The sequence below is a fragment of the Coptis chinensis genome, chromosome 4 (assembly GCF_015680905.1).
Source record: "Coptis chinensis isolate HL-2020 chromosome 4, ASM1568090v1, whole genome shotgun sequence".
Lineage (NCBI taxonomy): Eukaryota > Viridiplantae > Streptophyta > Magnoliopsida > Ranunculales > Ranunculaceae > Coptis > Coptis chinensis.
This window is the reverse complement of record NC_141459.1, coordinates 21814982-21842979: the sequence shown is the minus strand read 5'-3', so window position 1 is coordinate 21842979 and position 27998 is coordinate 21814982. Positions and strand designations below refer to the sequence as shown.

Below are 27998 nucleotides of genomic sequence, written 5' to 3'. Positions count from 1 at the left end.
GAACCGTATGTCTATATATATCCCAGAGCATGTTTGTTTGTAGTGTGGTCGAGTGATGAAAAGGAGACGATGGCTCTCAGTTGAGGTAAAGTTTTGTTTGTCTCAACCACTTGTCCCGTATTCGTGATTCAACAGTCTCGTTTTTGCTTACTACAATGTGGGGATTGTTGACAATAGTTGTCCCTTACCCACCTTTGTTTAGTTTACCGAAAAATTGTTCTTTTAACATATTAACACATTGTTTTTTCCAAATATATTCTCCACCCTCTACAAATTTTGTTAGAGGGGAGGGGCATGGAGAAATTTCACATAAAGAGATGAAATATTTTTACAAGTACAAAGTGGGACTTACTCGCCAAAATTTTAAAATTGTTTTCTATTTTTTCGTATAAAATTCTTGTTCGAGCATATATTAAAGCAAGCAAGGATTTATAGAGAAGATATCACTTTAACATACAAAATGATAGGGAGAACTGAAGCTGGAGGGTTGCTGGTTACTAGCATTCGAGAAGAGATTGAGGAGCAATTGGTTTGTATAATTGGCACTCATGGTTTTATTTTCGGTCAAGTATTATGATATTGTTATTATGCAGTTACTTTTCTTAATAGGTCAGGAGAAAGATGTTGCAATCTTTTATTGTGTTGGAGCATGCAAAGATAAAGGCATCGGGTTTGTGGCAGATGAATGTCTTGGATAGTGGATACTACAGATGATCTTTTTTATGGCAAGTTTGGAGTGCTTCTTCCTCCAATTGATGTATGGTGGATCTTGAATGGCCTTCTGCTTTCAGGTTTCAGGTTGTGGGTTCTGCTTTTACATTGAACTGAGATAAGCAGTGGGCCAACCTTTTGCAGAGGGTGGACCAACGGAGTTGTCTCTTCAAGGTAATTATCATCTTTCCTACCGTCTTTTTACCAAACACATTTAAACAAAGCCATCATAAAAGAAATATGTTGCAGGCCCTATGCTTCAATTTTCAGTGATAATAACCTAAAGACATTGCAAGTGAAATATGAGACCTTGATTGACAGCTATGTATGGGAATCCTGTAGGTGAACCGGAGACGCATGGATGATGACGACTGTGGAGATGGAGAAGATGGTGGTTTTGGTGAAGATTAATTATAAAGAATACCTAACTAAATTAGGAATCACCTGTCTTCAGCATTTCTGGTTTGATATGACATAGTTTCGTCAAAGTTCCAAGTTGATTTGGTTTTTTAGGACAAGGGAGATTGAACACGAAACTCCAGAGAGTCCTTTGCTGTGTTTTTATATCTGTTGGTCCCTTTTCAGTTCACTGAACATCCCTGCAGGCTAAAAATTGTAAAGCTGGAGAAAAAGCTTAGGTTGAGTAGAGTCGGGGTCGGTTGTCTTGGTTGTAACATGCCTCAAATGGTGGTATGCACATGCAACTCAGTCTTCAATCTTAAATCAACACTTACATAATTTCACTATTACTTGGGATTTTTTGAATTTGTTTTTCGTTTCACACTTGATTTCGAAATCGTTTTGCTTCGTTTTACACAATCCATCTCGAAATGTTCCTGTTTTTGAAATACAAAAAATACTGCTTGCTTTTACTTTTAAAAAGGAAGGGTGTGTTAGGGAAAATATTAATGGTTGCTTCTCAGTTTGTTGTATCCTAAATTTCATGTGGTAGTGAATTATTCAATATGTTCTCCACTCATGAAATTTTGTTGGAGAAAAATTTCAATAAAGGGAGGGGCATGGAGGAATTTCACGTGGCAGGTGAAATATAAAGATGAGTGTATTACCACATAAAAATTTGCGATTATTCACAATAGTTCTTCCCTGCAGTCTTACATACCCAAATTAGTTTTTCTTCAATAGTTTGCCTAAACATTGTTTGTTTTAACATTTTTAAAATCACCCGTTTTACATTCTACTGAAATTTTTATATTTCAAAACTTGAGTTTGTTTGTTTTAGCATAGTAACATATATATCTGTTTTGGTGTCTCATGGTTTTCAAAACAGGCAAGATTTTTGTGATAGGTGCCTTGGAAATTTAGTAGGTGTTTTTCTTGCATTGCACAAAAATATTATATTAGTAGCTTTCTTCCTTTAAACACATTTGTTGACCTATATCACGTTTTATAATAAAGAGGTCCAAATATATGTATTTATCCCCTTTTCCTGGTTGGCTGAAGTGGTCGGTGATAACTATTTGCTTTACAGACCCTTAGTAGAGAGATAGAAGAGACGAGGCAGTTCTCAACCTCGTTGACAAAAATGAATTTTATGGTTGAGGTGGCATGCCCATTGCCCAAACATGACAAGAAGTCGAATATTGTGTTATTTGACGAGTCTGATGATTAAGGTATGATATTTACAGTTACAATACTTGGTAATCCTTCTAATGGATCTATGTTTTGCTACCTTTAGCTCTTGTTTTTAATTGTTGCTCACAGGTATGCTTTCATGTCCAGTTAGGGAGTCGTCAATAATCTAGCTCTAGTAGAACCTTTTGGTCTCATTTTCATCTAGGCATATGCCAAGCAGCAGGACTAAATCCAATCTCTGTGGTCTTGGAGCTGGGTTTGTGAAGCAGTCAACGTAGGGGATAGCAACAGTGAACTTGTTACACCTTCATTTTCTTAGCCAGTTATTCTTATTGTACTATTTGATGCTTCCTTAAAATACATTTTAATCTATTTTCAATGTTGAATTTCTAGGGACAATAATGTGTTCACTTGCAAAAGCCTATACCGATTAATCTGCCAATTACAAGGTTATAGGAGAACAATCTGTTAAATTGGGTTTTTCTTCCAATTAAATGTGCTTGGACGATCCTTCCTGATCAGTGCTTTGGTTTTTGCTCTGCTTTTGAGGAGGCTCGCTAGCAAGTCAGTCAAAGCAACCTTACCCTCTGAAGAACTCTCTTCTGAGGTACCATCCTCATATGGTTCTTTTTCTTAAGTTCTTAAAGATACTAATTAAGTCCATATGGTGGGTTTTTAAGGGGATCTCTTATTCAACTAAGTAGCCAAATTTTTTGTGTAAAAGTTTTTCGGGTTTGAAGTATTACTTATAATAATTTGTTTTGTTTGAAATATTTAGAAGAACCCCAGAAGTTTCCTAGGATTAGTTTTTTCGTTCAAATATATAATAGAGACACACACAATAGAAAAATCAATAGTTTAGTACAGATTTTTGGTTTGCAAAAACAATTTATGCTTCTGTTTCCATTTAACGCAAAAATTGTTCACTTCTTTTTATATAATTGATTTTAAAACTTTTTACTTTGTTGTTGTTGTTGGTTGAAGGGTTTCTCATGGTTTTCAACACAAAATTCTCCTTTTCAAAATACAAAAATTGTTGCTCACTTTAACTTCAAAAAGAATATTAGTGGCTGATTCTCATTTTGTGGTTTGCTAAATTTCATGTGGTGCTGAATTTTATTCAATGTATCCTCCACCCTCATGAAATTTTGTGGGAGAAAAATTTCATTAGAGGGAGGGGAATGGAAGAATTTCATGTGGCTTGTGAAATATAAAGATGGAATGTACTACCACATAAGAATTTGGTTCCTACAAAGTGGGGATTGTTCGCAAAAGTTCTCTCCTGTAATCTAACATACCCAAGTTCGTATTCTTCAATAGTACTTTACCAAAAAATTGTTTGTTTCAAAATTAGAGTTTTTTGTTTTAACATATATTCCTTGATTTTTGGGGAATGGGGGAAGAAGGGCTTCACATGGTTTTCAAAACAGAATCCCCAAAAGTTGTTAATTATTTTTGTTCCAAAATGAAGGGTGTGATTGTTGGTATGGGAGAATATTAGCAACTACGTCTCACTTTTGTATTCTACATATATCATTTGGTAGGAAGTATTTTGCAAATATATTCTCCACCCTCTACAAATTTTGTGGGATGCTTTATAGAGGGAGGGGCATGGAGAAATTTCACGTGTAAAGTGAGAAACAAAGAGGGAGCTTACTACCTTATGACAATCTTACAACTACAGTGGGACTTACTAGTGAAAATTTTCCCTTGCAATCTAACACCCAAAATTATAAAACTGTTTTTCATTTGTTTGTTTAAAATGCGTTTCTTTGTTAGTTCGAGTATCTATGAAAGCAAGGAAGGCTTTTTAGAGAAGATGCCACTTTAACATACAAGATGATAGGGAGAACTGAAGCTGGAGAGTTTTGTTCGTTGTTGCTGGTGACTAGCATTCGAGAAGAGATAGAGGGGCAATTGGTTTGTATAAATGGCACTCATCTTTGGTCAAGTATAATATTGCTATTATATAGCTAGTTTTCTCAATAGGTCCGGGAGGAAGATTTTGCCATCTTTTCTTGTGTAAGAGCAAGCAAAGATAAATGCATCGGGTTTGTGGTAGATTTCAGCAGATGAATGTTGGGATTACAAGAGCAAGGTCTTCTGTCCTGGATAGTAGCTACTACAGATGATTTTGTCTATGGTGAGTTCGGAGTGCTTCTTCCTCCAATTGATGTACGGTAGATCTTGAATGGCCTTCAGGTGGTGGGTTCTGCTTCTTCACTGAAGCGAGATAAGCATTGGGCCAACCTTATTAAGAGTGCGGAACAACAGAGTTGTCTCATCAAGGTTATTTTTTTCACCTTTCCTACCATCTTTTTACCAAATACTTTTAACAATGGCATCATAAATGAATCTAATACAGGTTTGAAGTCCCTATACTTCATTTTTCAGTGAGAAAAGACATTGCAAGTGAAGAATGAGACCATCATTGACGCAGTGGAGAACCATCTAGAAGAGATTGAAGATAATGCAGCTATGTATAGGAATCCTGTAGGTGAACCTGAGCAAGGACGAGTGGATGATGATGACTGTAGAGATGGAGAAAATTGTGGCATTGGTGAGGATTAATTATAAGGAATACCTGAGTAAATGAGGAATCACCTGCCTGCAACATTTCTGGTTCGACATGAGTGGATAATGACAATCTCAATTTTTAATAGCCTCAAAACAGAAGCAGGAAGAGATGAGGTACATTCTCTTTCTCTCAATTCTTTATCTAGAGTTCACTCAATAACAATAATTAGGAGACTACTGAACCGCAGATTGTGAGCAATCTAGATCATTATCAATTTTGATACTAGTTTATTTAATTCACCGCCAAATCGTGTAACAGATTCCGTCATTCATGCATTCATTTTTTTTTTCCAAACCATTTCTAGGGGTTACTAGGATGTTTTTGTTTCTGTTTTCTTTTACATAATTGATTTCAAATTGATTCTCTCTCTCTTTCTCCTGCAGGCAATTTTCAACACTACTTAGTCAGGTATGTTTACTGTATTTGATGAAGAAATCTCTATGCCGTCCTCGAAACTTAAAAACTTTGAAGAGTGGAATATCGTCGTTGGAGTTTTGGTAAACTTTTCGAAACACTGAATTCTAATATTCTTATCTGTGTATTTATTTCCGAGTAATCTTACTGGATTTAGCGCAAACTTGAAATACAGTACGGTATCAGTTCCTAATTTTATTTTGATGAGCACCGAGATTTGGTTACGCTCAAAAAAATTCCAGTGGTCCTTACTTTGAATTGTTTTACCAAAACCCTAGAAGTTTTTGTTCAAGTAGTAGAAACACAAACACTTACCCCACAACTAAATCGTGTTATCTTACATTCATTCATACATGTTGTCACATTGATGCATGCATATTAAATTCAACTGTTTGAATTTTTTTTTCCCCAAAATTAGAGTTGTTTGTTTTAAACTGTTATCAATAATTCAAAATTGTTTTACTTCGAGGTTTTCAGCACAAAATTTTCCTTACAAAAAACTGTTGCTTGTTTTTCTTTAAAAAAGAAAGGATCTGTTTGATTGTATGGGGAGAATAGTAATGGCTGCTTCTCACTTTGTTGTCTGCTAAAATTTATGTGGTAATGATTTTTATTCAATGTATCCTCCACTCTCATGAAATTTTGTGGGAAAAAAAATTCAATGGAGGAAGGGGCATGGAGGAATTTCACGTGGCAGGTGATGAAATATAAAGACGGAATGTACTACCTCATAAGAATTTTCTTACTATAGAGTGGCGATTGTTCACAAAGGTTCTCCCCTACAATCTAACATACCCAAGTTCGTTTTTCTTCAATAGTTTGCCTAAAAATTGTTTGTTTCACAAGTAGAGTTTGTTTGTTTTAACATATTAACATATATTTCATGGTTTTTAGGGGCTGGGGATGAATTTTAAAAAATTGTTATTTATTTAGGGGTGTGATTTTTAGTCTATGAGAATATTAGCAACTACGTCTCACTTTTGTATTTTAGATTTTTCTTTTTGTACGAATTATTTTGCTAATATATTCTGAACCCTCTACCAATTTTGTGGGACGCGTAGCAGAGGGAGGGCCATGGAGAAATTTCACGTGCAAAGTGAAAAGTAAAGAAGGAATTTACTACCTTGCTAAAATGTTATAACTACAAAGCGGGGTTACTTGCGAAAAGTTCCCCTTGGAATCTATAAAATGCTTATTTTTCCCCAATCTTTCAGTTGTCAGCATACCATACAAAATGAACCTTAAGCAATTTTAACTTGACAGTGTTTGTCCTATCACACCCTGATGTTAACAACTTTTATTGAGGTTATATCTATCCTGTGGTACTATGAAGGCGTAGAGCACAATTGGGACATGAAGTTTCTACTTCCCCGTTTGGATTGCACATGATAAGTTAAGCGATTTTATATCTTCGATACTATTTAATGTATCCTTAGTTCATATTGTTCTTGACACCGTGTTTGTTCTTTTTTGTCAAGTGTTGTCTTGAGGTGGTTTTTTCTTTTTGGATTTTGCCTGCAGCGATTAGGTGTTGTGCGAAGATCGTCAATGTTACATGAGCAATCGGTAAATTTTTTCGATTTGGGAGCTTATTTTACTCTGGTTTACTTTAAAATTGATGCTGGTATTCTTTATCGTGGGTTTTGTGCTCTGTATTGGACATTTGGACTATGCTTCTTTTTGCACAATGCTACTATTACAACAGAAGTTGCTTTGATTCAGAAGTCTGCGTCATGGGAATCATAGGTGATTATTTTGCCTCCTTTTGAATTGTTGGCCTAATGACCTTTATAACAATATAGATTCTAGGCTGCCATGGTTATCTCACACTCGTACGTTTTACATTCAATGAATTATTTACTTGTTTAAAAGTAGTGTTGTTTCTTTTAGCATATTAAAATAGATATCAGGGTTTTTGGGGAATGGGGGAGGCCGGGAGGGTTTCTCATGTTTTTGAAAATAAATTTTTTTAAATTTATTATTATTTATTTTAAATTGAATGGTGTGTTGCTAGTATGGGGCAAGAGCAACTACTTAATCTCACCCTGTATTCGAGAAATTTCATTTGGTAGGAAGCATTACAAGTTTTGTGAGGAGCTTACCCAACCTGCCCCCCTAAAAAGACAAGCTTTTTGTGATAGGTTTTTCGAAAATTTAGTCGGTGTCATGGGTTGCACAAAAGTCTTATTCTAGGAGCTGTTTTCTTGAAAAACATTAGTCAACCTATTATGTCTAATTGCGGCCATACCATAACAGATGTCAAACACGTTTTCGGTTTTATACTATCTTATGTAAAGAGAAATAAATATATTTATTTTAAACTTACTACATTAGTGAGTCATCCCCGTTGGTTATAGAAAAAAATGAGTTAATTACTTAATTTTAATTGTTTTCTTAAGCACGCTCTATAGGCGCCGTCGATGGTGGAGGTTCTCAAGTTAGGCACTCTGGCTCCTGCCCAACTATCTTGTGACAAAGGTTCTGCTTCGACTCTAAGAAAAATGCAGTTTATTCAAGGCTTTTTGGGAAGAGCAATGCTTTCAGAGAGCTTGCAAATATGGTAAAACCTGCACTTGTCTCGATTGAAAATACTAGATTTCATGCTGGTATATATGTTTCTTTTTCCTTTCCCGGTTGGCTGATGTGGTCATCAATAACTATTTGGTTTTGCATAACGAGATAGAGGAGATGAGGCAGTTCTCAACCTCATTGACCAAAATGAATTTCATGGTTTAGGTGTCATGCCTGGTGCCCAAACATGACAAGCAGTCTTATTGCCTGAGATATTTGACGATTCTGATGATTAAGGTACCTTTGCATCGTCTAATATTGAAAATTTTTCTGTCTGTTTTGTTTTACAATTTGATTTCAAAATTGTTTTACACAATCCCCCTTTATTTATTTATTTTCTTAAATCTTTCTATTGTTCTCGTGATTTTAAAACAATTTTGTTTGTGGGTTTAAGGGTTTCTCATGGTACACCTAAAAATTTCCCTTTTTCTGAATTACAAAAAACAGGTACTTATTTTTACTTTAAAAAGAAGGTTGTGTTTGATTGTGTATTGCTGCTGCTTCTCACTTTGTCGTCTACGAAACTTCATGTCGTAGTCAAATTTATTCGAATATATTCTCCATCCTCAAGAAATTTTGTGGAAGAAATTTTATTAAAAGGATGGGCGTGGAGGAATTTTACGGGACAGGTGAAATATTAAGATGGATTGTATTACCACCTAAAAATAATTGCTTACTTCAAAATGGGGTTGTTCACAAAAATTCTCCTGGAATCTAACATACCCAAATTCTTTTAAACATAATTAGGGGTTTCGTTTCCCAAAATTGATTTTAAAATCTCTTTCAGAAACAAAACTTTCCTTCTTTTTTTCAAAGGAAACAAAGACTGGTATGTGGACTTGGGGAGAATAGTAATTGGCTATGTATGTCTAGCAATTTTCATGTGGTGGCAGTAAAAAAATATTCAAAGTAAATTTGATAGTGGGAGGGGCATGGAGAATTTCTAATTTACTTGTACAAAGTGTGGCTTACAAAAATTCTCCCCTGAACACACCCAGATTTTTTGTTTTAAAATTTCCAAACAACACGTGTTTATTAATTCTTTTATTACTATTAATAAACATAACCTTAGCGTACATGGGTTTGATGTTGCTGGTGAGTGGTGATTAACATTCTAGAAGAGTAGAAGAGATAAGGCACGGAGGCACTCTGGGTGGTGGGAGGTTCTTAATTTAGGCTCCCCAGCTTTCTGTTGCCCAAGGTCCTTGCCCTGACTCAATGAAAATGGTAAAACCTGCACTTGTCTCGATTGAAAAGTAGTAGATCTCATACTGTTCCTAAAATTTAAGATTTTTGTGGGAGCAAAACTTTTTGTTTTCAAATCTGTTCTAGGGCTTACTTCGTTTACACAATCCTTTCAAAACTTTTTTGTTTTCCTGGTTTCTCATGTTTCTTTACACAAAATTCTCCTCTATTTTTTGAAATACAAATAAAGTGTTACTTATTTTCATGGTTTTCAAAACAAAACCTTTTCAGAAACAAAACCAAAATTAGGAGTTTTTGTTTTACAAAATTGGTTTCAGAAACAAAACTTATTTTTTTTTTAGAAAAAATAAATAAAGATTGGTAGTTATTTTTATTTTTATTGTAAAAATTTATTTATTTCATCTACACAATGTGAGATAGCTGAACTGAGGAGTGTGAAACACTATCACAAATTCACAGTTTCACACACACAATTGAATCATGTTGTGACTGTTGTCACTCAACTGAATAATATTGTTTTTTTTTTTCAAAACAAAATGTTTTCTAGGATTTTCTAAACATAATTAAGGGTTTTTATCTCTGTTTCGTTTTACAAAATTGGTTTTTAAATTGAACAAAGTTCTTTCAATATTGCGGTTTTAGAAACATTTTTTTTTGTTTGATTGGAAAGCCTGTTTTGAATGAGATCAATAACTCTTTGATGCTGGCAGGGTTCGAGCCCCAGACCTCTGGTATCTTCACCCAAAGGAAACAATGACTGGTATATGTTTTATTTTAAAATTAAGTGTGTATTTAATGGTCTGTGGACTTGGGGAGAATAGTAATTGGCTATGTCACATTGTATTCAAGCAATTTCATGTGGCAGTACAAATTTTTTAAAGTATATTCTTCACCCTCTACAAAATTTATAGGAGAAAGTTTTGATAGAGGGAGGGGTATGGAGAATTTCTAATTTCACAGGGCAAGTGAAAAGCAAGGTGGGAATTTACTTGTACAAAGTGAGACTAACTCACAAAAATTCTCCCCTGCAGTCTAACACAGCCGAAATTATTAATTTACACACATGGTTTTCGTTTCCAAATGTACATGTTTTATAATACTTTCCATACTTCCTATTATTTTATTTTATTAAAAACCTAGTTTTGTTTGATTTACATTTTATTATCTTTGTGGGTATTGTGGAAGGAGGGAGTTGAAGCAATTTTCAGTTAGCAGTGTATGTCTCATTACATCCTAATGTTTTTCACTATGTTGTGCTGGAGGAAAGTTTGTTTGGATGAGATATGCTTCACTGCAAGTACAAGAAAAAGGTGACACGAAACCGAAAATACTAACTAGTCCCCGTCAAAGACTCCCATCGGAGATCAAACTTGACAACACAGTACTGCAGTTGATACTGTAACATCAAGGAACAAAATTGGAAATTGGAACTACTACATGCCCTTTGGTGCTCACATATGATAGTTTAGGTGAGTTGATATTTTTGGGACTGGTTATTTTATCCTTATTGTGTTTTTATGACCTTGTTTGTTCTTCTTTGTCAAGTGGTATCTTGCGGTGGAGTTTTCCTTGTGGATTTTGACTGTTGGTTATACAATTTAGGTAATTGTTGGGTTGCAGACATCTCTGGGTCATACCCTTGCATGCGATGTGCTTGAGTCAGCTAATAGATGTTGGTTAAACTCCTTACTTGCTCCAATCCATACGTGATAGTCTTCATGCTCCCATGTGGTCTTCATGATAGGTAATTTATACATAATTACATGTTATGTTACCTTGTAAATAACTATTGGAGTTTCTTACTGCTCAGTGGAGTTGTCAGTTATATCTCGATGTGAAAATTTTACACCTGCCCTTTCTTTTTAATTCTCCAAGTGAACCCATGTGACATGCTAATCTTTTCACTTGAGTTGCAATAGGTGATTAATGGATTACAAACATTTCACCAATCTGCATTGCTGATGCATACTGAAAGAGTCTTGTCGCCTCACATACCTGATTTTTGTGGTTGTAAACACGACAAGGCTTATAGGGGACCAAGTGGAAGGGGAACACCAACATCGGCATATGTGGTTTACGGACACTATGCAGATGCTGGAGAGATGGAAGCTTACGTGTCTGGTTCCCTGGATATTTTAATTGCTAGCAGGATTGCCAGCAAGTTTGAGCAGCTATCAATGCACGGATGGCTTATTAGAGAGGATATCACTTTAACATACAAACTAGTAGGGAGAACTGACCATCTTTGGTTCGATAAGCTGAGGAGTTTAGTTTGATGTTGCTGGTGACTAGCTTTCGAGAAGAGAGACAGGGCAATTGGTTTCTATGATTTGGTTTGATGTAAAGCTGGAGAGGAAGCTGCCTTGGTTGTAACATGCCTCAAATAGTGGTATGTTCATGCAATTCACTCTTCAACTTAAAATTTCACATTCCGTTTTACTACACTTATTCATTTCTAAGTTTATTATTGGTACATCTGAATGTGATTGTAGAAACGATCAAGAGTGATAAATGCTAATAAAATACTTCTTTAAGGTGCTTACTTCGACCTACACCCTTAAAAGACGATTTTTGTGATAGGTGGTGTTGGAAATTTAGTATGTGTCTTTCTTGGATTGCACAATAATCTTATATTAGTAGCTGTCTTTCTTTGAACACGTTCATTAACCTATCGTGTCTAGTTGTGGCATAGCATAACTGATGTCAAACACGTTTTTTGGTTTTATAATATCTTATCATGTAAAGAGGTGCAAATATTTATATTTATATGCTTACTAAATTAATTAATTAGTTCTGATCCTCATTGGTTATAGAAAAAATGAGTTAATTTTAATGGTTTTGGTAAACATGCTACGCAGACACTGGATCTTCTCAATTTAGGCACTTCTGTCCCGACTCTAAGAAAAATGTGACAGGTTTATTCAGGCTTCTGGGAAGAGCAATGCTCTCTGAGAGCTCGCACATATGGTAAAACCTACACTTGTCTTGATTAAATAATATTATATCACATACGGATATATATGTTATTTTACTAAAAATTAGGATTTACTTTTTTTTTAAAATATTTGAATTGTTTGTTAAAGCAAAATTTCGATAATAGAGGGAGGGGCATGGAGGAGGAGTTTCATGTACCACATTGAAATTTGCTTACTACAATGTGGGGATTGTTGACAATAGTTCTCCCTTGCAATCTAACATACCCAACTTCGTTTAGTTTAACAAAAAATTGTTTGTTTTAACATACTAACATGTATTTCATGTTTGTTTTCAAAACAGAATTTTCAAAATTTGTTTTGTTTTTTTTATTTAGGGTGTATTGTTTAATATGGGAGACTACTATGTCACTTTTGCATTTGAGTTTTTTCATTTGGTAGGAAGTATTTTCCAAATATATTCTCCACCCTCTACAAATTTTGTGGGATGCTTAGTAGTAGATGGAGGGGCATGGAGAAATTTCACATGTAAAGTGAAAAATAAAGAGGGAACTTACTTCCTTGTGAAAACTTTATAGCTACAAAGTGGGACTTACTCGCCAGAATTTTCCCTTGCAATGTAACACTCCCAAAATTTTAAAACTGTTTTTTTTTTCTTATATTTTCTTAACGACAATGTGGAGCTTGCTCCCTTGCAATCTAATAAAATAATAAAATGCATTTCGTACTCTTCTAGCTCTTTTATTTTCTGTTTATTCTCTTTATCCCACTGTTCTAGTTAGCTGCAATTGACTGTGTTTGTCCTATCACACCCTGATGTTATCCACTTTTATTGACTGAGGTTATACCGTGATACTACAGAGGCAAGGAGCACAATTGGAACATGAAGTTGCTGCATGCCCTTTTGGTTTGCAAATGATAAGTTATGCGGCGAGTCTGTCTTTGGTACTCTTTCATTGTATCCTTATTTATTATATTTTTTTGGCACCTTGTTTTTTCTTCTTTGTCAAGTGTTATCTTGTGACTTGTTGTGGTTTTTTCTTTTTGGATTAAAAGCATCGATATTACTTGAGCAAACGGTAAATATTTATCAATTTTGGGAGCTTATTAGACACTGGTTTATTGTAGCACTGATACTGGTATATGCTTTATTCTGGGTTTTGTGTTCTGTATTGGACCATGCTTATTTTAGCGTGATGCTCCTATTATCTATAATAGCAGAAGTTTCTTAGACTCCGAATGATTGCTTCATGGCAATTAACGGTGATTATTTTACCTCCTTTTGGATTGTTTATCTAATGACCTGTATAATATTATAGATTCTAGGCCGCAATGGTAGTGAATAAACAATATAGCTATCTCACACTCATACGTGTTGGTTTTTACTGAATCTTTTAGTTTTCAAAAATTTGTGTTGTTTGTTTTAACGTTAAAAGTTTTTTTAAAAAAATTCTTCCCAGCTATCTAATGCACCCAAATTCATTTACACACATCATTTTCTTCAAATGTACCTATATTTTGGTTTTCCTTGGTTTTTGTGATGGTTTTCTTACTCTTAGGAGTTACTACATGCTCTTTTACATATGATACGTTAGTCGAGTCGCTAGCTTTTAGTCATAGTTATTATGACCTTGTTCTTCTTTATCAAGTAGTATCTTGTCGTGGGTTTTATTTTTGCGGATTTTGGCTGCATTCGTCAGGGTGTATCAACCATAGAAGACTAAGGAGGGTGTAAATGCTCCACTCATTCCAGGAATTGGAACGGGGGGAATGCATGCTTTCCAGCGAGAAAAATTTGCTTACTACAAAGTGGGGATTGTTCACAAAAGTTCTCCCCTGCAATCTAACTTACCCAAGTTCATTTTTCTTCAACAATTTACCAAAACATTGTTTGTTTCAAAACTAGAGTTCTTTGTTTTAACATACTAACATGTATTTGATGATTTTTGGGGAATGGGGGAAGAAGGGCAACACATTGTTTTTTTAAAACAGAATTTTTAAAAATTGTTAATTCTTTTTGTTCCAGAATGAAAGGCGTGATTGTTAGTATGGGAGAATACTAGCATCTACGTCTCACTTTTGTGTTCGAGATATTTCATTTGGTAGCAAGTATTTTGCGAATATATTCTTCACCCTCTACAAATTTTGTGGGATGCTTAGTAGAGGGAGGGGCCTGGAGAAATTTCTCGCGTAAAGTGAAAAATTAAGAGGGAACTTACTACCTTATGAAACTCTTCACAACTACAAAGTGGGACTTGCGAAAATTTTCCCTTGCAATCTAACACCCAAAATTTTAAAACTGTTTTCTATTTTTTCGTATAAAATTCTTGTTCGAGCATATATTAAAAAAGCAAGGAAGGATTTATAGAGAAGATATCACTTTAACATACAAAATGATAGGGAGAACTGAAGCTGGAGGGTTTTGTTTGATGTTGCTGGTGACTAGCATTTGAGAAGAGATTGAGGAGCAATTGGTTTGTATAATTGGCACTCATGGTTTTATTTTCGGTCAAGTATTATGATATTGTTATTATGCAGTTACTTTTCTTAATAGGCCAGGAGGAAGATGTTGCAATCTTTTATTGTGTTGGAGCATGCAAAGATAAAGGCATCGGGTTTGTGGCAGATTTCCGGCAGATGAATGTCTTGGATAGTAGATACTACAGATGATATTTTTTATGGCAAGTTTGGAGTGCTTCTTCCTCCAATTGATGTATGGTGGATCTTGAATGGCCTTCTGCTTTCAGGTTTCAGGTTGTGGGTTCTGCTTTTACATTGAAGCGAGATAAGCAGTGGGCCAACCTTTTGCAGAGGGCGGACCAACAGAGTTGTCTCTTCAAGGTAATTATTTTCATCTTTCCTACCGTCTTTTTACCAAACACATTTAAACAAAGCCATCATAAAAGAAATATGTTGCAGGCCCTATGCTTCAATTTTCAGTGATAATAACCTAAAGACATTGCAAGTGAAAGACATTGCAAGTGAAGTATGGGAATCCTGTAGGTGAACCGGAGCAAAGACGCATGTATGATGACGACTGTGGAGATGGAGAAGATGGTGGTTTTGGTGAAGATTAATTATAAAGAATACCTGACTAAATTAGGAATCACCTGTCTTCAGCATTTCTGGTTTGATATGACATAGTTTCGTCGAAGTTCCAAGTTGATTTGGTTTGTTAGGACAAGGGAGATTGAACACAAAACTCCAGAGAGTCCTTTGCTGTGTTTTTATATCTGTTGGTCCCTTTTCAGTTCACTGAACATCCCTGCAGGCTAAAAATTGTAAAGCTGGAGAAAAAGCTTAGGTTTAGTAGAGTCGGGGTCGGTTGTCTTGGTCGTAACATGCCTCAAATGGTGGTATGCACATGCAACTCAGTCTTCAATCTTAAATCAACACTTACATAATTTCACTATTACTTAGGATTTTTTGAATTTGTTTTTCGTTTCACACTTGATTTCGAAATTGTTTTGCTTTGTTTTACACAATCCATCTCGAAATGTTCCTGTTTTTGAAATACAAAAAATACTGCTTGCTTTTACTTTTAAAAAGGAAGGGTGTGTTAGGGAAAATATTAATGGTTGCTTCTCAGTTTGTTGTCTGCTAAATTTCATGTGGTAGTGAATTATTCAATATGTCCTCCACTCATGAAATTTTGTTGGAGAAAAATTTCAATAGAGAGAGGGGCATGGAGGAATTTCACGTGGCAGGTGAAATATAAAGATGAGTGTACTACCACATAAAAATTTGCGATTATTCACAATAGTTCTTCCCTGCAGTCTTACATACCCAAATTAGTTTTTCTTCAATAGTTTGCCTAAACATTGTTAAAATCACCCGTTTTACATTCTACTGAAATTTTTATTTTTCTGAACTTGAGTTTGTTTGTTTTAGCATAGTAACATATATATCTGTTTTGGTGTCTCATGGTTTTCAAAACAGGCAAGATTTTTGTGATAGGTGCCTTGGAAATTTAGTAGGTGTCTTTCTTGCATTGCACAAAAATATTATATTAGCAGCTTTCTTCCTTTAAACACATTCGTTGACCTATATCCCGTTTTATAATAAAGAGGTCCAAATATATGTATTTATCCCCTTTTCCTGGTTGGCTGAAGTGGTCATTGATAACTATTTGCTTTACAGACCCTTAGTAGAGAGATAGAAGAGATGAGGCAGTTCTCAACCTCGTTGACAAAAATGAATTTTATGGTTGAGGTGGCATGCCCATTGCCCAAACATGACAAGAAGTCGAATATTATGTTATTTGACGAGTCTGATGATTAAGGTATGATATTTACAGTTACAATACTTGGTAATCCTTCTAATGGATCTATGTTTTGCTACCTTTAGCTCTTGTTTTTAACTGTTGCTCATAGGTATGCTTTCATGTCCAGTTTAGGGAGTCGTCAATAATCTAGCTCTAGTAGAACCTTTTGGTCTCATTCTCATCTAGGCATATGCCAAGCAGCAGGACTAAATCCAATCTGACTGTGGTCTTGAAGCTGGGTTTGTGAAGCAGTCAACGTAGGGGGATCGCAACAGTGAACTTGTTACACCTTGATTTTCTTAGCCAGTTATTCTTATTGTACTATTTGATGCTTCCTTAAATTACATTTTAATTTATTGTCAATGTTGAATTTCTGGGGACAATAATGTATTCAGTTGCAAAAGGCTATACCGATTAATCTGCCAATTACAATGTTATAGGAGAACAATCTGTTAACTTGGGTTTTTCTTCCAATTAAATGTGCTTGGACGATCCTTCCTGATCAGTGTTTTGGTTTTTGCTCTGCTTTTGAGGAGGCTCGCTAGCAAGTCAGTCAAAGCAACCTTCCCCTCTGAAGAACTCTCTTATGAGGTACCATCCTCATATGTTTCTTTTTCATAAGTTCTTAAAGATACCAATTAAGTCCATATGGTGGGTTTTTTAAGGGGGATCTCTTATTCCGAACTAAGTAGCCAAATTTTTGTGTAAAAAGTTTTTAGGGTTTGAAGTATTATATATAATAATTTGTTTTGATTGAAATATTTAGAAGAACCCCAGAAGTTTTCTAGGATTAGTTTTTACGTTCAAATATATAATAGAGACACTCACACGATAGAAAAATCAATAGTTTAGTACAGTTTTTTGGTTTGCAAAAACAATTTCTGCTTCTGTTTCCATTTAACGCAAAAATTGTTCACTTCTTTTTATATAGTTGATTTTAAAACTTTTTACTCTGTTGTTGTTGTTGGTTGAAGGGTTTCTCATGGTTTTCAACACAAAATTCTCCTTTTCAAAATACAAAAATTGTTGCTCACTTTAACTTCAAAAAGAATATTAGTGGCTGATTCTCATTTTGTAGTCTGCTAAATTTCATGTGGTGGTGAATTTTATTCAATATATCCTCCACCCTCATGAAAATTTGTGGGAGAAAAATTTCATTAGAGGGAGGGGCATGGAAGAATTTCACGTGGCATGTGAAATATAACACATTCTGGGTTTTGTGTTATGTATTGGACCTTGCTTATTTTAGTGCGATGCTCCTATTACCTATAATAGCAGAAGTTTCTTAGACTCCGAATGATTGCTTCATGGCAATTAACGGTGATTATTTTACCTCCGTTTGGATTGTTTATCTAATGACCTGTATAATATTATAGATTCTAGGCCGCAATGGTAGTGAATATAGCTATCTCACACTCATACGTGTTGGTTTTTACAGAATCTTTTAGTTTTCAAAAATTTGTGTTGTTTGTTTTAACGTTAAAAGTTTTTTTTAAAAAAATTCTTTCCCTGCTATCTAACGCACCCAAATTCATTTACGCACATCATTTTCTTCAAATGTACCTATATTTTGGTTTTCCTTGGTTTTCGTGATGGTTTTCTTACTCTTACGAGTTACTACATGCTCTTTTACGTATGATACGTTAGTCGAGTCGCTAGCTTTTAGTCTTAGTTATTATGACCTTGTTTGTTCTTCTTTATCAAGTAGTATCTTGTCGTGGATTTTATTTTTGCGGATTTTGGCTGCATTCATCAGGGTGTATCAACCATAGAAGACTAAGGAGGGTGTAAATGCTCCACTCATTCCAGCAATTGGAACGGGGGGAATGCATGCTTTCCAGTGAGCAGGGATAGAAGATGAAGGAGGGGAAGGTAGGAATCACTTCTTGTTTTTAGAGTCGGGTAGGTCGTCGGGCATATCGATCCCGTTCATCGAATAGGCGGTAGAGAGAGGTAGGCATAAGAGGTTTTTACATACTTCCATTGCCTACTTTGCGGATTTACTTTGTCTGCAGAAGTATTGTGCTGCAGACATCTTGCACTAGACCCTTGCATGCAATGTTCTTGTGTCAGATACTCAGATCTTGGTTGGACTCCGAACTTGTTCAATTGCCTACTTGATGATGTTCAAGCTCCCATGATAGAGGTTATTTGTTCACACCATGTTGTAATGTGTTGTATTTCTTGCAGGAGGTCAATGTGAAGGATATATCGGCGAAGCCCGTTATAGATATAGACTCTTGCAGTTGTTGAATGTATTGAAGAGATCTACTCCCACTACAGGAAATATGAGGTTACCTGAAGCCCGTTATCGGTATGATGCTTTCCCAAACTATATCAAAGAGTTACTGATTTCATTTAAAACAGGCTTGCCAATCAAAATAAAATAAAATAAAAACTATATCAATCACACATGAAACCCTTTCCTGTTTTGTTGCATTATGTTTTTTAGCCTTTCTTATTTTTGTATGACCAAATTAGCGCAAGCCTACTAAAATACTAAGAAACACGATCTCCACATTCTATAGCCCTCAAGTCAGCTCTTCTACTTTTTATGGATGGCAGCAACTGTTTGGAGAACTTCTATTGATATACGGGATAATATGGGTTGGAATTTATGTGTTTACATGAATTTGGTAAGTTGTGTAAAATAATTAGTAAAATAATTATTATAAAACTGCAGATATGGTTGAAAATGCCACCAGTTCAACCCGAGGTATATCGCCAATGCCCATGATTGCAGAGTTCTGGCTGTGTCCAGCCAAATGGATTGGGAATTTGATATAAATGCGAAGATGAGGGGTATCCTCAGTGACTAACTATTTGAGGTATATAAAATGCTTATTGATATTGCTCAACTCTTGGAGTTAATAAACATCTTAGTTCTGGTTTAAAACAGTGGTATTGTAAACCTGAGAGCTGGTTAATTATATAAGTATAGCTGCCACTTTAATCCACCTAATTGATACAACAGGTAAATTTATGTTCAAACTCTTGGAAAATATATTAGTGCAACTGCTTTGCAGGGCTTGCGATCACACTGATGTATCAGTCTAGTTTCTGTGGACGTAATTATAATTACGCAGGTCTTGTACTTGTTATATTCTATATATATGTTCTTCTAGGTTTACATCAATTCATTTTTTTGTATATGTGATACCCCCTACATATTTTTTCTGGATAATTCCACTCCGATGTTTTTTTTTGGCCCATTACCCGTTTCAGTTATCTTCTTTGTAATTTTACATTCAGTTTCGTGGTTTTGAGTTTTACATATTTAGTTGTTTTGTTTACCAATGTCAAATGTGACTTTTCGAGTTTTCATAGTTTGTTGGAGTTTCTGAGTTTTACATGTTTACTTGATCTGATTTCCTATGTGTTGCATTGAGTTTTCTTTATCGTCTGGCATATTCCAAAGTTCAACATGCTTTCTTTGCTATTCCTGTTTTCATTTTTTTAGATGGTTAACGTGATTACCGTCCTTTTTCAGAACAGTGTATGGACTTATTATTAATCACTGGTATAAGAGTCTCACAATTGTGGTGTGGGGGAGGATTTAGAACACTGCTTGAAGAAGGGAAACTCACTTAAGAATCAAGAGGGTATAAGGACACGAGGAGGAAGGTATCAATGTGTCATGATCTCTGTAATTCCAGACATTGGACCATGGCCACTTCTTCAGACCTTGTGAATTTGGCCATTTCCTCAGATGTACTTGTGGCTTGTGCCAGCAGGTTCCTAAAGAAGTAAGGTTACCATTACTTTGTCGGCATTTGAGTTCAGCATGACCTCACATATAGTTTTAAGTGTTCTTTCACCTGCCTAATTTGTTTACGTTTTATCTTTTCAATTTGAGTTTTATTAATTTTCTGGAGTTTTCATATGTTCACCCAATTTTTTTTTACATTCTGTTTTGAAAACTACATTTTTATTTAGATACTTTTGGTATTGGTTTTTTTTATCTTCCTTGCTATTAATCACATGTCTAAGGTGATAAGGTGAGGACTTGTATTAAGGGCCTACACATGGTGGGGGAATATTTAGAACTTGGCTTGAGAAAGAGGAAAGGCACCGAGGAACAGATGAGAACTGAGAAAGGATGGGAATTACTGAATTGTCTGTGTGATTTCTCGAACTTTGTGTGATGGCCATTTCTTCCGACCTTGTGATTGTGGCCATTTGCTCACATGAGCTTTACCCACCAATGTGTTAGTCTCCCCACGAAGGCAATATGTGTTCCCTTTTTTCTTTATACTTAAGTTTTTTGTGTTTCACAATTTATTAAAATTTCTATATGTTGTTTGCAACTTTTTTGTTGTGATTTGATTTTTATCTTTTTGTTTTGAGTTTTCTAAATATAAGGACTTTCCACAAATTCCCCACCCACAGTTGCTCTTATTTTATGTTGGCATTTTTTATTCTTTGAATGTTGAAACCTACCTTCTTGTTTTTGGATACTTTTGCTATTCGTTTATTCAGAATTCCTTTTTATGAACTATGTCTTTCTGGGAATGCTGGAAAAGGACTTGTTACAAAGGGCACACAAGCAGTGGGGGTCAATGAATTCTCCTTTTGAATTCCTGAAAATGTGTATTGGCAACTTCTTCAGACCTCAGAACTTCTGATCCTCAGATATTTTATGTTTGGCGGTATGTGCCTGGACATTTGCAGACAAGAGCACTAGAAGGGATTTGGTTAAGTTGCTTTTGTATATTTTGGTACAGATAATAGGATTCTGAAATGTGACTACGGTAATTTTGAGAAATATGAATGTAATTTGGGAGAAATGATCATTTATTCCAGAAGTGCATTGGTGTGACCTGAAGGCTTGAAAGTTACGTAGGAAAATGAAAATTGACATGAATGGTAATAGAACAAAAGGGGTGAAATGCATGCCATTACTGAAGGCACATCTGAAAATTAACTGAAATGTCCATATTGCTGATTCAGATATTAGATCTGGTGTAATACAACAAAATTATAAGGCATCTGATATAAGTTCCAAGTAACTCGAGTTTAGTATTGAGTTACGTTCAGCATCTGATATATGACGAAAACACTGAAGCACATTTGTTTATTATGGTGTTTCAGCCAATTTCTCCGACAATTCTCACCCACTTCTTGTCTAACTGGGATGGCCTCTTCATTAGATTAGTATAGAACCCCGGTTCAGTATTGCAATATTCACTCAATTTAGAAGAGTTTGTCTGTTTTGCTTTGCTTGTCTATGTTTTTGTTTTGCCTAAGGTATGGCTTCTTTGTTTCATATTGATGGGTTTTTATCTCAATGTACTTCAAAGGGCAGATTTTTAGGATTTGGGACTGTATATTGTACCAACTGATTTGCGTATCCAGACAAACTCCTTATAACTTTATAAGTTATGTTGCTTGAGTTGTCTCCTCTGGTTTTGCAGGTTGCTAAGCTAGGCGTATTGTATGGATTTCAGACTGGAGGGGGAAAAGGTGCCATCCAATCATATGAAGAAAACAAGTGGTAAAAACTGTTGAAATACAGAAACGGAATCATCTGCGTGACTGCATCTTCATTAAATCTATCAATTAGTTGATACTTGATAGTAACCAGAGGTGAGAGCCGTTAAAATACAGAAATCAAGTTATTGTTATCTGCATTAAGACAACATCATAATAATAAATAAATGAGTAAAACTGGCCCTTTTTACACTAGATTATAATAATAATAATTATTATTTATTACTATAATCTTTATTATTAGTATTAGTATTATTATTGCAACTCTTAGTATTGTAATCATTATTATCATCGTGATTTTTTTTTTCTTTTTTTTTTCAATAAACAATATTATCATTATTATTATTATTGTTGTTGTTATTGTTATACCATTATTTTTGACTCTTTTTGTTTATATAAAACTTTTATTTGATGTATGATAAATAAATTTCTCTTTGGAAATGGGGATGAGTGGAGTGGCCCCATGATCATATTTATTCTGAAGCAAGGCTTCGGTATGCCCACTACTAAACATATTAAAGGAAGGGTTGAAGACTAGAAGTTCTTAAAATGAAAAAGTAAAGAAACCAGTTGAAAATGTAAACTACTTAGATAGAAGGGTGAAAGTGAGTTGAGGCTAAGAAAAAACCTCTTGCAGGAGGGTTGGCTAGAGATTTATTGTAAAAATGCTAGCCCCTCTCAGTTTACAATGAGAATATTTCATTTTAATTCCATGGATTATTATCATTATACAGGAAGGAGGAGCTGTATGAGGTGAAAATCTCATGTACAGTTCTGGAACGGGGATTCTTTGAATAGAATGAACGACCGCAACGGATGTCAGCTCAATCCGAAGAGACAGAACATGTTACGTTCTACTGTTAAAACTAGGAAACAGACTCATGACCATGATGAGATACTAATCTGCTACTACATCATGACTAGGAAATCATTGGAATAAGATGACCAGTGCACTGTGCCATTCACCGTGGAATGTTGCAGAGTAGTTTGTGACTAAAAATATGAGTCTCAAATCTAGGATAAGTGACACTACTTTGGTCATAATTCTTCTCCTCCACATGATTAGATGAACATTTCAACATTTTGCCTAGCAACCTATGGTGTTAGATGACCTGAAGTTAAGTAACTTTCGCTGGTCGACGACCCCCACTAATTTATATAAAGCGAAGGACACAATAGCTAAGTAATCTCCCCAAAAGCAGGAACTCAAGTATATCAATTTGAGATCCTAAATTATAATATTTAGCATTGTTTATTGCATTGCCACTAGGGAGAAGAGAACACAAGGATTATTGGGACATTAAACTAATGGAGATATTAACAGGACCTGAATTCCTAAAATTACTTAATCTGAATGAAAAGAAAAAAGGGCAACAATAAAATATATTTCAAGAAATGGAATGTAATTAATTGTGTGCATAGATAATATTTCTAAGATGATTTTATATTTGTTAATATGATATTTGCATATTTGTTACCAATGAAAGCTATATTTAATGACATTAAACATGTCATAATACTAACCAAATCCCGTACTATTACTAATAATATTAAATTATGACAGTAAGTAGTTAAATTTCGTTGGCGTTTTTTCTGCTGCTTTCTGGAAATTATTTTTTTAAATTGATCAATGAAATAGAAGGATCACAAATACTGATAAAATAACCACTAGAATCATTTGTTCTAATATAAAATGAATGTTGGTTCCACTGAATGTATGTAGAAAGATTGTATTCGCTCTTCAGAAAGGACTAGCAACACAATCTGTAAGGCGCTTTCCCTCCTTTGTGTAAAAGTTGATAATTTTAATAAAGATAATTTTCAGGAGAAAAAAACACTTGTCTGCAATATCAAGTGCATGGCCAACCTTTCCAATAGTAGTCCCAGAACCATTAATTAAATTTCTATCCTTATTAATTCCTATGGCTTTAACTTGCCAACTTTCAACAAAAAAGTTAACATTTTATCTGTGTGTTATTATTATTATTATTTTTTTTAATTTATGAAAAGTAACTGACATATACTGGAGTATGTATTCTTAATTGACAAGTAGCACAAACGTTTATATATTTTGTCTCCTGTCATGTTTTTGTGATTTTGTAATAGTAGAAGGAAGAGATGAGTGGAGAAGGATATATTGTCCCTGTAAATAGTCATGCAACCTTGATGAAAAAAGTATCAATTTCCAGAAGTTGGATTTTGATAGATTCTACTGGAGAAGGAAACATTGTGGATGTGGACAAGCATGCTATCATGAACCGTGTTCAGATTCATGCCAGAGATTTTCGTATCCTCGATCCACTCCTAATGTATCCTTCTACTATACTGCGCAGAGAGAAAGCCATTGTTCTCAATTTGGAAGTGAGTGCCCCCCCTCCTCTTTTCTTCCAATCCTATTCAGTTTTGTTGAAGGTGTTCTGATCTTGTTTTTGCTCAAATGTGTTTCAGCATATCAAAGCAATAATCACAGCAGAAGAGGTAACTACCTCTTTTAATTATGTTTTTCTTGTTTCTTTGGAAGTAATTTAGAGCTAACCCCCCTTTTCAGAGTAAAAACCTTATAGACTTCTTGAGGAGGAAAAATTGTGAGGCTGAAATTGTCAAATTGGCCATCTAAACCTAATTAGGGAGATGGAGAAAATTGGTGATAATGGTTGTCCATTATTTTAAAATTGACCATTAAATAGCAACGTATTCAGAAGGCATAGTATGGAATACTTTAATAGGAATAGACAAATTCATGTTTATGGCAAGGATATGAAGCATATATACCAGGGATTTGTTTGTACACTATCCAAGTGAAGTGGTGTATAAGATCCTCGATCTTTCAATAGCCATTTTATAATTTGTTTCACATGGAAAAGCTTAAAGAAAATGCAGTATCATCCATTTATAATTAGCTCAAGAAAATTAATCATTTATCTGTATGCTTTCTTTACTTTAATACATGAAATAATTGGTGAGTTCTATAATGTGGTAAGGAGTATTAATGATCTACTGCAATGTAATTTTTTTCAGTGGTGTCCATTGTAGCCTTGACCATTTGCATCTCATCCCACTGTCACATGCTCAAAAAACTAATCACAAGTACCAAGGTGGTCTATTTATTTGGGCTGTTTATTTTTACGTATAGAGTAGTTTATTTATCTAGTTTTACATTTTTGACAATTGTCGACAAGATGAAGACCAATGCATTCAGTTTCTGCTAGTGTCTTCTTATTCTTCAACCTATTCATTTACCTTTTGGGTAGGTATTACTTCGAGATCCGCTGGATGATAATGTTATTCCTATTGTCGAGGAACTTCGAAGGCGATTAACACCTGTTAAGTCCAATGGCCCAGGCCGAGGAGACATGAATGAACAACAAAATGGGCGAAATGATATCGAATCGGGTGAAGAAGATGGTAATTACCTTTCTGAATGTTTTCTAGTCCTGTCTTTTGGCCCCGTAACAGATTTCTGATGGAAAGTCTTCGTTTTTTCTCTTAAACCTTTTTGTGAACCTATAACTTTATTGCATACAGTTTGCCTTTTTGATTGGTGCAATAGGTGCACACATGCTTGCTCTTTTTTTTAGTTTATTGTTGTGAGTTAGCTCTGGTACTGATGATGTCTTGACTCCTGAGAATGCAAATGTTTATATTTAGACAGCCCGTTTGAATTTCGAGCACTTGAAGTAGCCTTGGAAGCAGTTTGTAGTTTTCTAGATGCACGTACGACTGAGTTGGAAACTGCGGCATACCCAGCTTTACTTGAACTTACGTCCAAGGTAGGTGGACACTGCCTTATCTTTTTATTTTTGTTTTAATATAATGTTCTAGATAAAAGGTACTCTTTCGGTTGTTACCACCTAAATGCACTTTGAGTGATGAAGATACGTGGCTAACACAAGGTGCTGCCAAAAGAGCAGCTTCCTCTTGGCTATGGTTTTTTAGTCAGTTCCTTTCTCTCTCCCCAATGTGTCTTTAAATGCCCGCTCTGTGTTGGAAATAACTTTAAATTTGTTTTAGGACAATATCATAAATGATTAACTAGTGTTAATTATCAAATTGCAGATTAGTAGCCACAACTTGGACCGGATTCGCAAGTTAAAGAATGCAATGACAAGATTGATTGCTCGTGTTCAAAAGGTATGTAACTTGTGCTATGGACAGAATATGAAGATCTTACGATGTATCTTATCCATTGTCTATTAACAGATCAGGGATGAGCTTGAAAATCTTCTTGATGATGAAGATGACATGCTTGAACTTTCCTTGTCAAGAAAGTTAGCCGGGGCATCAACCCTGACTGGCTCTGGTCCACTCAACTTGTTTCCTGCATCACCTACTGTAGCATCAAAAATATGCAGAGCTAGTAGAGTAAGCGCAATAACAGTTCATGGAGATGTGAATGATGTTGAGGAGATCGAAATGTTACTTGAGGTCTTTTAACTGTGAGTTGCTAATTATGTAAACACGATCAGGACTATAACTTAAACCCCGTTTTGAATTTTTTGCAGGTATACTACATTCAAATCGAAAGTACATCGAACAAATTGTCCACGGTATATATTTTTGAATTGCATTAATTGTATTCCTAATATTGAGTTGTGACTTCCGATCTATTGTTACTTTCGTTAATTATGAAAGCCTTGTTGAATGTGCATTGTGGCGATGCATCACTGCCGCTGGCAATGTGGCTCTTTCATGCATTTACATGTTAGTGGAACCGATAGGGAAAAAGAAATGGAACCTCACTCCCAAACAACTGGGTGAACACTTCTCTATCCTGGATAATGAAACTCTTTATACGAATAGTTTACATAAATGATGGAAGAAGTTCTCATGTTCAATATCTGCTTTGTAGTGTGTTGCATCATTACTATATATACAAAGTAAATTTTAAAAAAAAAAAGTGTGTGCATATCTATTCATCGATCTGTTCTTGCACAATTCTTCTTGTTTTATGAATGGCACTGTGATCGTGTTTGTGTGTGTGTGTGTGTGTGTGTTTACGTTCTTTCATAAACCCTTAAATATAGGGTTATTTTGTAGGATTTCATGAGTACGACTAATACTTTTAGTCCAAATGTTCTTTGAGTTTCATTTTTTTTTTCGGTAATCAACTTTGAGATTCATTTGACCATTAGAATATACTTCTGTTTGCCTACTTGCTGGTTCTGTAAGTCTTACTAGTTAAGCAACACTTGCTTCTTTCACTTTTGCTTGTCAGTACTTTATACTTTGTAGTTATTACAATTGCTTATTGATTCAGAATTATATTTTTGGTCTCAGTTACGTGAATATATTGATGATACTGAGGATTACATCAATATTCTGGTAAGTGTGTGTGTGTGTGTTGGAGGGGGTGGGGGTGGGGGTGGGGGTGTACCACATTTGATTGAGATTTATCTTTAAATGTTGTCTGTGTTTTAAATTCTCATGCTTCCTTTCCTGCAGCTGGACAATCATCGAAATCAATTAATTAAGGCAATGTTTCTCTCATCCATTCTTTTTCACCCTGGCTTTTCTCCATTTGTTATTGGTTATTAAAATCCTATATGCTCAGTGATATATGTATGTCTTCTTTTCCTCACCACAGTTGGAGTTCTTCTTAAGTTCTGGTACTGTCTGTCTCTCCATCTATTCTCTTGTGGCTGGAATATTCGGCATGAGCATCAAATATCCATGGAACGAAAACCATGGATACATGTTTAAATGGGTATGAGTGTTTTCTTCAAAAACTAGATTTTATCATATAAACATATTCGGCACATTTGCATTATCTTTGCCGTGTGCTTTGCAGGTGGTCATTGTCACAAGTATAGTGTGTGCCGCTATATATATACTGATCATTTTCAGTGCCCGTCGCAAAGGTCTCATTGGTTCTTGATACATTATAAAGAAGTTGGTCAGTCTGAAGGAGTTGAAGTAGAAGGTTTTCCGTCAATTATGTTATAGGCTTATAGCATATGTTATGTAGTATTTTTATGGGAAACATTCCTTCTTCAAGAATACTGTCCTGTGTTTGAACGAAGAGAATTTAACAATTGTAAAACTGAGATTACAAACATTTATGTTGATGCAAATCCAAACCCAATTATATGAACTTCGATAAAGACTGGGAAACTCAGAAAATCTCAGTGCTATTTTGATGTCATCCATTGGCCTTGTGCCCTCGCAGAGTACATCAAAAATTGAAAACTGTAGATGGGCCAAGTTAAGGCTCCCAGATTCATATGCTCTGATGGTTCTT

The 27998-nt window shown here is 35.0% G+C and overlaps 1 protein-coding gene across 47 annotated transcripts; it reads left to right on the top strand.

Annotated features, from left to right (window-relative positions):
- The first annotated feature begins 1 nt into the window (after window position 1).
- On the top strand, window positions 2–27851 carry LOC147502598 (magnesium transporter MRS2-I-like). Of its 47 annotated transcripts, none has more exons than XM_086607390.1 (38): window positions 4–85; window positions 468–529; window positions 610–885; window positions 1054–1401; window positions 2201–2342; window positions 2434–2578; window positions 2698–2911; window positions 4084–4593; window positions 4699–4995; window positions 5266–5290; window positions 6818–6862; window positions 7002–7042; window positions 7696–7856; window positions 8033–8104; window positions 9784–9833; window positions 10341–10542; window positions 10676–10817; window positions 10993–11462; window positions 11932–12040; window positions 12868–14847; window positions 14926–15362; window positions 16147–16288; window positions 16398–16861; window positions 18027–18142; window positions 18461–18584; window positions 18954–19098; window positions 21685–21856; window positions 23870–24121; window positions 24209–24238; window positions 25012–25165; window positions 25409–25530; window positions 25817–25891; window positions 25961–26185; window positions 26263–26307; window positions 27038–27082; window positions 27203–27232; window positions 27345–27464; window positions 27549–27851. In XM_086607390.1, exons 28-38 carry the CDS (start codon window positions 23879–23881, stop codon window positions 27633–27635), a joined length of 1176 nt encoding a protein of 391 aa, XP_086463516.1. In that variant the 5' UTR covers window positions 4–85; window positions 468–529; window positions 610–885; window positions 1054–1401; window positions 2201–2342; window positions 2434–2578; window positions 2698–2911; window positions 4084–4593; window positions 4699–4995; window positions 5266–5290; window positions 6818–6862; window positions 7002–7042; window positions 7696–7856; window positions 8033–8104; window positions 9784–9833; window positions 10341–10542; window positions 10676–10817; window positions 10993–11462; window positions 11932–12040; window positions 12868–14847; window positions 14926–15362; window positions 16147–16288; window positions 16398–16861; window positions 18027–18142; window positions 18461–18584; window positions 18954–19098; window positions 21685–21856; window positions 23870–23878; the 3' UTR covers window positions 27636–27851. The 47 variants fall into 47 exon arrangements, with proteins under 47 accessions (XP_086463546.1, XP_086463516.1, XP_086463510.1 ...); XM_086607384.1 differs by having other exon boundaries at window positions 5266–6688; window positions 7708–7856; XM_086607381.1 differs by having other exon boundaries at window positions 5266–6688.
- The last annotated feature ends 147 nt before the right edge of the window (window positions 27852–27998 follow it).

Coding starts and splice junctions, on each gene's coding strand:
- LOC147502598 (XM_086607396.1), top strand. CDS start 23,879: ATGAGTGGAGAAGGATATATTGTCCCTGTAAATAGTCATGCAACCTTG. Junction 25,892..25,960: donor TGATTGCTCGTGTTCAAAAG/GTATGTAACTTG, acceptor GTCTATTAACAG/ATCAGGGATGAGCTTGAAAA. Junction 26,308..27,037: donor CATCGAACAAATTGTCCACG/GTATATATTTTT, acceptor TTTTGGTCTCAG/TTACGTGAATATATTGATGA.